This window comes from Phaseolus vulgaris, chromosome 7 (assembly GCF_000499845.2).
Source record: "Phaseolus vulgaris cultivar G19833 chromosome 7, P. vulgaris v2.0, whole genome shotgun sequence".
Classification (NCBI taxonomy): Eukaryota; Viridiplantae; Streptophyta; class Magnoliopsida; order Fabales; family Fabaceae; genus Phaseolus; species Phaseolus vulgaris.
The window spans coordinates 38,011,604-38,023,701 of NC_023753.2; the positions used below are offsets into that span (position 1 = coordinate 38,011,604).

Consider the following 12,098-nt stretch of genomic DNA (forward strand, 5'->3'; position numbering starts at 1 on the left):
GTTTAGTGTAACGTTTTAAATTTGTTAGAGATCTTGAAAATAAAATTTTGCATATTTTGCTTTATTGTCAAGTTGTTACGTGAACAATATTCTAACGATGATAATCATTTGTTAGAATGAATACTCTCACTTAAATTTCATCATGGTCACTCAAGCAACATTATTTTTTTCTTAAATTATTATTTGATGTTTGAACAAAAGAGATGTCAAAACAAATTTATCTCTTTTATATTTCTCATTGATCAAACAATAAGTGATCGTGGTGAATGATGAATTATTAGAGTTTCGAAAAGTATTCTAAAAGTTTGTAACTTATGGAACAAATAGAATTACTCAAATTATGATGTAGCACTTGAGGGAGAGAGTTATTGTTAACTGTCTCTCCTTTAATGGTTTGATTATTCAAGTACAAGTGAACGTTCAAACAAGAGAAAGATTATATCAATTATCTATCTTTTAGAATTATTATTGCTCAAACCATATATCATGTTATTCAAATTATAATTACACAAAATTATTATTATTTTATTATTTAAAATTCGTACATTATATTGTGTTATAATTGTATTTGAAGTGACGTTGAAGGGGACTAGTCATTTTTCATATTTAGTCTTTTTCATATTATTTATGTACTTTGGAGACATAAGGTTTTAATATATTATATAAAAATACTATATATAATAATAATAATTGTTAATATATATATATAGTATAGATATGTATATTTGTTTTTGTTATGAGGAATTGATGATAGATTGTAAATGTCATTATCGGAAGTGGGGAATCAAATTAATGGTTTAAGCATTGCAATTAAAGGGTGGAAAGCAAGATTCAACCTCAGAAACGAATAACATTTTACGTGGATTTAAGACCTGAAATTCAGTCAAAAAAGTGCCCCAACTTTACCCTTCAAACATTCTACCTAATACATCATTCATGGGCACAAATCTTAATCGATCAACAAATCCCACATCAAAGGTCCAAGAATAAAACTGAAAAATGTTTCATTCAATAATAATCACAACTTTTTTTTATCCCATTTCACTATAGATTAGATTAAAGCATTTCATTATATATAAATGGATGCAAATTCTACATTATAAGTCGATTTTATAAGATTGAATTAGACTTAAAGTCCACATCTTAATATAATATCATAATCATTTTAAATTTATCTTAACGAGAGTTTGTTGGATTTATCGTGTTATTTTCACCTCACCTCCTATCGAACCACCTATGAATGCATAGTGCACCCTTTAAAAATGTGTTGGTCCTCGACAATAATAATGTCAGAAAGTTGTTAGGGATTATGAGATGTGTGCTTAATTCTTTAAGCGAATAAACTTAAATAAATTTTTCCTAATTTCATTTTCTTGACCATTCAAACAAATAATCAATTTTATAATTCCTGATATTAACTCCAATTAGGTGTTATTCTCGTAAAATATTTTTCAATGTGAATAAAAATCCAATAAACGAGTAATTGATGTTTGGCAAGTGGACGTATAGCATGAACTTGTACAAGTGGGTTGTGAATTAATTATTTGACATTTTGACTTCACATGTTATAACATATACCTTTATTAATATTAGTCATTTTTGTTTCCTAGATACAAATCACCTATCCCCTCTATTCTTTTTAATTTTTTTATACCCTTCTTTTAGTCAATCTCTAATGAATCTTATGATCCCTTGCTTCCATTTTCTAATTTCCTTATTATTATTTTCTCATCACTTCTTTTCCCAAAGTCTAACAGCTTTTATATAACTTAACTTTAATAAAGCCTTCAAAGGACAATTCTTTCACATAAGAATAAGAAAGTGTTTGGAAGGTTGAATTGTTTGGTTAGTTTGAAATCAACGTTATGTTTGATTTGGAGTGACATCGATAGATCATATCAATCTTGTTTCATATTTTCTGCATTTTAAACTGTGTAATGTTCCAACTTATATTAATGTCTTTTGGAGAAGTGTCTAGATTGAAGTTATTGGTGATATCTGGAGGCATAAGAATAAATTCATCTTTAAATTTTAAAGGTGGAGTGATAAATCATTCTGAAATTTTTTCTTTGGTCCAACTAAAGGTCTAGTCTTAGATTACATAAAGTTGTGCATGCTTGTTTTTTCTAATCGGATTGGTGTTTATACTCGTTGACATGATTGTTTGTTATTAAAAGCCCTTGACTTTATAAACTTTTAGTTTGAGTAGGACGCTTGTGTGGTATTATTATGTTTCTTTATTTAGTAGCTTAAATTTAGTTGAGCGGAACAATCGATTGTTTTCAGTTTGATTTATAATAGGGTTGGACCACCCTTAAAGGTTCATATCTATTTATTCTTTCTTACTTATTAAAAAAAAAAAGTGTTTAGAAATTAAGATGAACTTAAAGTTCCATATTAGATAAAAAGACCTAACATAAAAAAATCATTTTTAATTTTAGGTTTAATTAAACTTTCAATATTTTATAAATTTAGAGATTTTTAATTCAGTTTTATTAAAAAAAATGTGCTTTATGGAGTGTTTAAATTCTTTTTATTTTTATTTTTTATCTTTCTATTTTTTATTTATTGATTAAAACTTTTTTTTTTGTAATAGTAATTTGACTAGAGAATGAATTGAAATTGAAATTTATTAAGAAGTGAAAGTCTAATTCAACTTTATAAAATTGGTTCATGAGATGAGTTGAGGTTTATATGCAGTTATATACTAAAACATATCTTTATTTCTGGTCGATGTGGGATTTTTAACACATACAATTCTAAATGACTCTTAATACCATATTAAGATGTGAACTTTAAACCTAACTCAACCTTAAGAAAGATTAAGTGAGATTTGTACTCACTTTTATACTATGAAATGTCTTTATTTATAGTGATGTTAGATCTCCAATTAAATAAAGAAAAAAATAGAAATAGTAATTATATTATCGTGTTGATGATAATATTAAATAGTAAAATATTTAAATGTAGATAATAAATATTTTAAACATACTGTATAAAGAAAAGTTTTAATATAAATTTAATTGAAAATATGTAAACTTATAAAATAATTAAAAGAAAGAAAGGAGTAGAAAAGAATAAAGAATTGAGTGATGTTATTTAAAGAGAAAAAGAAGAAGAGTTGAAGGATGGAGATATGGAGGTTCGATATGTTTGGATTCCTCTCTGTGCTTTATTTTAATCCAAGAAAATGTTGGTGAGACTATACGTGCACGCTGCACCAATGCGTAACCACATTCAAACAAACGACCACATTATCTCATTCAACTTCCTCTTCCTTCTTCCTTCTTCAACTTTTCCATATCTGGAAACACATATTTTACACTCCCACTTCTCACCATCAATTTTAATTCATACATATTTTTTTAAGAGGAAAAATAAGAGTAAAGGATGTTGAGAATCGACTTCAACTCAAGATAAAATTATTTAATAGTATATAAGTGAATGCAAATTTCATTTTATAGTCAGTTTTATAAAGAAGTGCAAATCTTTAATTTGTCTGTATTTGCTCGCTTTAGTGGGATGTCGGAAAAAGTTTCTGTCAGATTATGTCAGGAGCTACTTTGTTTCTTAGATGTTTGAAAGTTGTTATGCAATTAGGTTGCTCATACTCAACTCAAGATAATAATATTTAATAGCATATAAGTGAGTGCAAACCTCATTTTATAGTCAGTTTTATAAGGTTAAATTAAACTTACAATCTACTCATTAATATGATATCAGAGTTATTAATTAGATTTATTCTAACGAGAGTTGATTAATCTTATCACGTGAAGTAATAATCAAATCTGAAATATACAAAGTAAGAGTCAACCTATTTTATAGATTAATAATTAAAAAACATAATAAACTCTAAGATAAACTAGTTACATGATCATGATCACATATTTTAATTTTAATGACAACTTTTTATGTGTGTTTTCTAAACATGTACATGAATGAAGAAAACAAAAGTGTGTTCCAATAAAAAAAAAAGGAAGATAAGTTTTGTCTGACACGCAAATTAAGATGAAGTTGAATAATAGAAGATCTTGGTAGGTGCATAATCTAGACAGTTGAATCAGCAACATAAAATTGAATTGACCCCCTACAACCTCCAAGGGGCGTTTTTAGAGTTCCCTTACCATACATACCCTTTATACTTAGGTTTTTCCTTCCATGAAGTGATGAGAAAGAATAACATTATCCAAAACTAAAATTATTCGTCTGCACCCAAAACGAATACTAATTAATTACCAATCCTCATATGAATATGACACACAAGTTTATATTTTTCTAATTTTAACCAATTTTATGCAACAATAGTAAAAGCCAAACATTTTTTGTGGCCAAAATAATTTGGATTGTAATATCATGCATGGGTGTGTATGGGGTAGTAAATTGATTAGTAGGAAATGATTAGAGTCATACTACTTTTCAATTGTCAATTTTATTATGGAATCATTTTATTTTATATATATATATATATATATTTATATATGAATGAAAGAGAACATTATATAATAGTCCTTCTCATAATTTTTTATTGGATTAAATATAATTTTTTTTATGTATTTTGCAAAATTAGTTTTTATTATAATTTAAATTTTAAATATATTAAATACTTATAATAAGAAAATTATTAGAATAAGTTATTATCAAATTTTTTTATGAACACACAAATTTTTAAGATGCAGTACATCCATTAAAATGTTAAAATATTTTATGTTTACATAAATATTATAATACAGTTTAAGTAACACATTAATAAGGTTGTTATAATATTATAATAGAGTTTAACTTCTAATGGAAGTGTGAACTAAAGAGAAAAAAATTGAAGTGTAAACTGGTGGTGTAGTATAACCCAACCTTCCTAAAGAATCATACGTTTAGTTGGTCTAAATAGAAAACTACAAATGTAAGCTGAATACACAATGTCAGACCAAAGGGAAAACTGCAGAAATATAAATACAGGTATTGGGACAAAAGCAATGGCAGAAATGAGGTTAGGAACCCACTTTACACCCTCCCAATATGTTATAAAGAAGGCACTACTGAATGCTACCATCATGCTAACTATTGAGATAAACAGTGCCAGAAGTCCAGACATAAGCTTTAAGGGCAGTGATGTCAGAAAATCATCTTCAGCATATCGAGAGATAAGGATAGACAAGAAAATTAGGATCGAAGTTGATGATGAGATCAATGCAATGGAATCTGATAATGCAAATACCAAGAATGCTGGTTTCTGCAAGTAATTGGGACTTCCACCCTTATCATCATTGGTACCACCTGGAACACTGAATGCAGCAGTGAAAACTCCTGTAGTAATGAGAGTTGAAACAACCATGCATGACTTCGCAGTTCTCTTCATCCAAGACTCTTCTTTCTCCACCAGTTCTTCATGCTCCACCGTGAATACCTGCCGAGGAGTAATGCCGATACAATTTGGTTCCTCTATGGATGATAGTGGCATCATCTTCTTCACCTCCTGTCACATCAAGATACTCATAATTCACTCGTAAACTCATGATGCCAAATGTTAGTATTTTAATTAGATTTCAGTTATAACCATAAATTATACCTCAAACCATGACAACTCAAGCATCATTTGAAGAGCTGCTCCAGAAACCATATTAAGCTGTTCTGGGGGTGCTTGTTTTGCAGCATAATGAAGTAAATTGTTCCCTTGATCATCTTTAAAGGTTAGAATGAACTCTTTGATAGGGCCTATTTCATGTATCAAATTGAAGATACTGGCATGACGATGCAAAACTGCAATGTGGATTATACTTCGATCCTTGGCATCTAGTTCCCATATCAAATCAGGGTAAGTGCTCAAGATTACGGATAGAAATTCAAAATTTCCAACTTCTGCAGCAATAAATATTACTTTAGACGGTTCCGTGAGGATATTCATCATCATTTGCTCATCCAGGGAAACAACTATATCCCACATTCGCTTTACAAGTTTCAGAATAGGAGTGTCCTTATCTGAGAATTATAGAAAAAAAAAACAACATCATTTCGAGGTTATTCGATCTGAGATATCTAGTTACTTACTTGTAGATCACTGAATTATGTTTAGCTCTTAACTCTTCAACATAAAGTGTTGGCCAAAGCAAGAATGAGAAAAAAATTATGTTATACCCAATGATACTGACAATGAATGGAAGTTAATAGTATGTGACTTACAGAAAGGTAGGAGGTGTTTTCTACATCGTGGACTTTGGCAACCACAACCTGGAGTTCGAGCCAAGACATGCAAACCTGTCAAGTTGTCCTCACCTCTAGCATAGGCTAGCGTGTCCTTCTCCTTTAGCATTTCCAGGGCCAAATCTGCAACATATTCCAACTTCTGTGGATTGCAAATTCTAATGATGCCATCAAATTAACATTATATATTCATCGTGATCAAGTGGGAGATTGACATATCCTAAAAATTCTAATGGATGGTATCTTATGTAAATGAGTGCATATTTTATAAAGGGTTAACACCTATATCTGTACCAAAAAGAATCTCTTGTTTTGTCAAAAAGCTCTTTTTTAGTAAAAACTAAGTTACAAGAATCTTGCATGACAAAACTCCTTATAAGGATGAAGAGGTTTACTTGTAAAACCTTACCTTCCATTATTTTTGCTTCATTCCTCGTTTATCATCCAAGTTAACTTGTATCAATCTAACTATTGGATAGTCTTTTAACTTTCCTCTCCAATATGAATAAATGGCATGCAAGGTTTTGAAAAACGGTTTGCAACTGCAATTGTAACTGTTAATGTGTGCATGCAAGATTTTTTATCAACAACAAATGCTTACCGTAGAGGCCACAGTTTATAGAAAGAAAGAAAATTGAAGTCCAATCCACCTCTTCAAATATTTCTTTGGTTTTAGGAAACAGATGCCATGCCATTTCACTTCTTCCCTGTAAAACAGCCAAGTGAAGAGGAGTGAGTACTCCTCCACCCCTGATTGTTGGCAAGGATCCATTTTTTTTCTCCATCATCTCAGCAATCTGCACATTCCCTACTGCTGCAGCAAAGCAGAATGCAGTGTTACCCTTGAAGTCTAGCAATTCCAATTCATCAGGCTGCATTAAATTTAGCAGCTCCTCTACAAAGTGAACATGGTTTGCTCCCACTGCTATGTGGAGAACTGTTGCCCAACCCTTTGTTATGGCAGATGTAAGCAGCTCCCAATCTTGGTCCAAGATTTTCCTAGCTTCTTTCCAGTCACCTTTCAATGCTGCTTTGTGAAGGGGAACACATTGGCTGAGGTATCTTCCCTTTGCCTCTTCTGCAAGAAGTTAATTTGTGGAAATCTCTTTAGGGTCTCAACATTTGACATTGAGTGATTTAAATGTTGGAGTACTGAGTAATGTTGTTCTTGGAATGCTTACTGATCAACGAATTTGTGGAAAAAGATAAATTTCTTGACTTTTGAGGAGTTGAAAATTGCAGTGAACTGAAGGAGTTTCACTTAGTAGGCTTTTCAATGCAATTGAAGCACCTCTCACTCTGACTAACAGATTTGTGAAGAGGGGCAAAATTTTAAAGAAAAAAATAGATTCTCTTGTGAAGTTCTCTCACAGTGTACTCTCTTGTTTACAAGAGAACTATACTTGTTCTGAGGCTGTGACTAAAGTGAGGGGATCTTGTCATATTTCAATCAGATATAATTTTGCATCAGTTATATTTCTTTATTTTAAATCTAATAGTTAAGGTTAATTTGTGAATGAAAAGTTACTTAGTAAAACCAGTATAATCATAAGAAAATAAAAATTAGAAGGAAGAATAACAAGATTATATATATATATATATATATATATATATAATCTAACAGTAATTCTAGTCCAACTATTAAATGTAGATTAAGTACATGAGGTAGCAATTAATAATTAAGCTGAACAATTTGAATCCTTTTATTATAATATTCAATCTGCAATTTTATCCCTTCTTTTAAATATTCTATTTTAGTCCTCAACAAAATTTTTGATTTAGGAAATATTAAAAGTCATTAAAGAGATCTGAATTCATGATTCTCTTTTTTCTTTCACTACTTAAATCACTAAGCCAAATATTATTAAAGTTATAACAAATGTTTTAATATATATATATATATATATATATATATATATTCAAATTACACTAAGTTATACTAAATTTTATATTGTTTAATATTTTATGTTAATTTTTTTTTTTAAACTAATCGTTTGAAAGTTGATATGATATCACATTAATTACGTATATTAAATTTATATTAACTAAAAATTAGTTTATATATGTTATATAAATTAAAATTGAAATAATGTATAATTTTTAAATATGTATAAATATAAATAATTTAATCATATATTATTGTTTAATTTTAAAAAAATAAAGATACAAAAGTATAATTTAAGGGATTAATGATAAAAAATATTTTATATATAAAATTATTAACGCGATAATATTTGGTGTACCGATATATTTTATCTGTCCTTATATACAAATAAAAATAACTATGTTTTTTTCAAATGCTTATTCAATAATTGTTTTAAAATAATTAATAATAAATTTTTATAACAAAATTAAATATAATTTTTAATAAATAAATTATATAAAAAAAGTTAAATAATTTATTATGTAATATATTTTATATACAATCACTTTGTTTCATCTCATCATGCTGTCATCTTTTTCAGCACACTGACATTATATTATTTATTTTAGGTTTAATAGGTTTTTTTTTTCAATATTTGTGGAGTTTATTCAATGTGATTTCTCAATTTAATCTTAATCTTATTTTTAAAAAAAAAGTTAATATGGTCTCTTTCCTTAATTTGATGTTAACACCGTTAATAGGTGATGACCTCAAGTAAATACTATTTCATGCTTCATATTATTTTTATTACAGTACTATTCTATTATTATTGTATAAGAGAGTAGAAAAATGAAAGAGAAAAGTGACTGTAAATATATATATTAAAATAATCTATATGGTCATATTTATTGTACGAGAACAAATTATATTTTCCTTCCCATCTTTCTATTTTTTTTTTCATTACATTACTTATACTATATTAAATAATATTGGAATTAATGAGATAGTATTTATTAATATACTAAATAACATAAATTTTATTATATTAAAATAAAGAATATAAAATCAGTCATGGGAAATGGAAAGCAGTGAAAGATAAATGTGAATGCATGTTTCTATTTATAGTATGAGTGTGTGTGTGTATGTTAAACATTTTTGTGAATGAAAAAAAAAATTGAAGAAGGGAGAAAGAGCTTACGAGTGGACACTAGATGAAGGAGAGGTCTCCTAAACTGTGCTGAAGCAACCCTCTGAAGTACTTCTTCTGGGAAAGCTGCAGAGTCTGTTGTAGCCATTTCTCTGTCAAGAAAACATGCATCATATACGATTCTTCACCATCTACTCAAGAACAACAACATGCATCAGAGTTCCAATCATAACTCAAACTAATATAATTACACTCTACTTCAAATTTAAGCCTAATTACAACCATTTCTACTGTAAAATGATCTTTTGCTGAATTTAACAGTTCTGTATAAATTAATTTACACACTTGGTTATATAAAATTGAAATAACAGTGAAACCAACATGTTAAAACATGGTATATAATCACACTTTGCACAAAATCTCTTACAGTATTACATAATTGTTATCAACAGATTGTGATTGGTTCCACTAAAAAATTGCACACACTCATTTTGACATGGTCATATCATTTATGGTCAACAATCATTTTTTAACACAATTTGGAGTGCCTAATGGTCCCAGAGAGGTAGATAACAGAGTAAATAAGAGTCTTAATTGAAATAAGTTTTAAAGATTATACCTTTAAACAATTAAAGTGACCTCTGGTATCTGTAATATGACAGACAATAATCCTAACAATGGAGATTACCATTTTTCTTACCATTTTCTTATATATCATTTTGTTAGTGAAGAAAGCAACAGAGCAGAAGCAGCATTAAACCCTCATGAAGGTGTCTTCATAAGAGATTTTTCTTTCTAATTCTTCAAATTTTGTTTTATAATCTTATGCCATGGTCATAGCAAAACAGGTAGGAACAGAAAGAAACACAAATACAGAAAAAGAGTGAGGAGTAAGATTTGATTACCTTAGAAGAAAAATGTTGAGGGTTTTTCCAATTTTTCATGCTTAGCCTGCAGCATGGTTACTTGTTTTACTCTGAAATTACCAACTACATCTGGAGAAGAAGCAGAGAGAAGAGAGAAAAAGTTTGAAAAGTAGTGAAGGTTTGTGAATGTAAGTGCAGTGATGAGTCTCTTTATCAAGTCAATGATGAATTATTGCTGAATAGTACTTTGTAGTGTGGGGGCATAATATTTATGAACCCTTGAAATAACATTTTCTCCACATGTGGATCCTAGGTGGGTTTTTTTATTTTTTATTTTTTATTTTTTTATTTAATAAACTTTATGTTAATTATTATTATGAAATATGAGATTTCAGCTACACTTAAAGTCGATTCAACAAACATCTATAATTAAGTTGACTTTATCTTTTAAGTCAATTTGATTGAAACCATTAACATAATTTATCCTTTAAGTCAATTTAATTGAGTACAAATAGATACTATTTATATACTTTAATTTAACTTCACTTCTAATTGAGATCAATGTTTAAATATATTTTTTCATGTTACAAATGAATATTTCTACAATATAAGAGTAATAAATTTGATTATGATTTTAATACAGTAGATTTATGTTTAATCTAATTAAAAATGTAAAATTAATTTTAGGCTTAGATATGTTTAAGGTTTCTAGGATTTTTAGAGTTTTGGGTTTTTTTTATGGTTTTTTAAAAGTTCTTAGGGTTATCATTGTTTTTATGGTTTTTAGGGGTTTCTAAAATTTCTAGTGTTTTAGGGTTTTTTTGGTTTTAGAGGGTTTCTAGTGCTTTTTAGGGTTTCTAGAGTTTATAAAGTTTTTTTGGCCTTTTAGGGTTTTAAAGTTTTCAAATATTTTAGGGTTGTTAGTGTTTTTAGGGTTTCTGGATTTTGATGATTTATAGGATTTTTAGGCTTTTTTATGGTTTTTAGGGTTGATAGGGTTTTTACAATTTTTTTTGGGGGTGGGGAGGAGGGGGGGTTTAAGCATGAAAAAATTTCAAAAGGTCATAATTTTTTACAAATAAGTCACATGGAGACATGTAAAAAATGAAAGTTGCTCAAAACTATGATAATTACTACTTGTTAATTACTACTTGTTACTTGTTACTTGTTACTTGTTACCTGCTAATTGATACTTGCTACTTACAACCTACTACCTGCAACCTGCTACATGCTATCTGTTACCTACTACCTGCAACTTGTTACTTGTTATCTGTTACCTGCAACCTATTACCTGTAACCTGCTACCTGTTACCTGTAACCTGCTACCTATTACCTGTAACCTATTACCTACTACATGTAACCTGCTACCTACAACCTACTATCTGTTACCTGCTACCTGCAACCTGCTACCTACAACCTGTTACCAGCTACCTGCAACCTGCTACCTACTACATGCAACCTACAAACTGCTACCTGCAACCTACTACTTACAACCTACTACTTGCAATCAGCTACCTGCAATGAACTACTTGCAATCTGCTATCTGTAACATGCTACTTGCAACTTGCCGCTTGTAACCTGTTACCTACAACTTGCATCCTGGTACCTAGTATCTGATACCTGCAACCTACAACCTGTTACTTGCTACCTTTAACCTGCTACCTTCTACCTTGTACCTGCTACTTGTTACCTGCAACATACAAGCTTCTACCTACAATCGCTACCTGCAACCTACTACCAACAACCTGTTATTTGTAACATGCAACCTATTATCTGCTACCTACAACTTGCTACCTACAACTTGCTACCTGTAACCAGCTACGTTCTACCTACTATATACTACTTGTTACGTGGTACCTGCTACTTGCAACCTGGTACGTGCTACCTGTTATATACTATTTTCATCCTGCTACCAGCAACCTGTTACCTGCAATCTATTACGTGCAACCTGCTACCTACAACCTTCTACCTGGTACCTGATACCTGCTACCTACAACCTTCTACTTGGTACCTGGTACCTGCTACC

At 29.5% G+C, this 12,098-nt stretch overlaps 1 protein-coding gene across 2 annotated transcripts; it reads right to left on the minus strand.

Moving 5' to 3' along the window:
• Positions 1-4,813: 4,813 nt before the first annotated feature.
• Positions 4,814-10,335, minus strand: LOC137830627 (ankyrin repeat-containing protein At5g02620-like). Of its 2 annotated transcripts, none has more exons than XM_068638080.1 (6): positions 10,112-10,335; positions 9,258-9,358; positions 6,797-7,273; positions 6,175-6,318; positions 5,564-5,973; positions 4,814-5,470 (listed from the first exon to the last, which is right to left on the minus strand). In XM_068638080.1, the coding sequence occupies exons 2-6, from the start codon at positions 9,352-9,354 to the stop codon at positions 4,853-4,855; spliced, it is 1,746 nt and encodes a 581-aa protein (XP_068494181.1). In that variant the 5' UTR covers positions 9,355-9,358; positions 10,112-10,335; the 3' UTR covers positions 4,814-4,852. The 2 variants fall into 2 exon arrangements, with proteins under 2 accessions (XP_068494181.1, XP_068494180.1); XM_068638079.1 differs by having other exon boundaries at positions 9,258-9,397; positions 10,112-10,313.
• Positions 10,336-12,098: the final 1,763 nt, after the last annotated feature.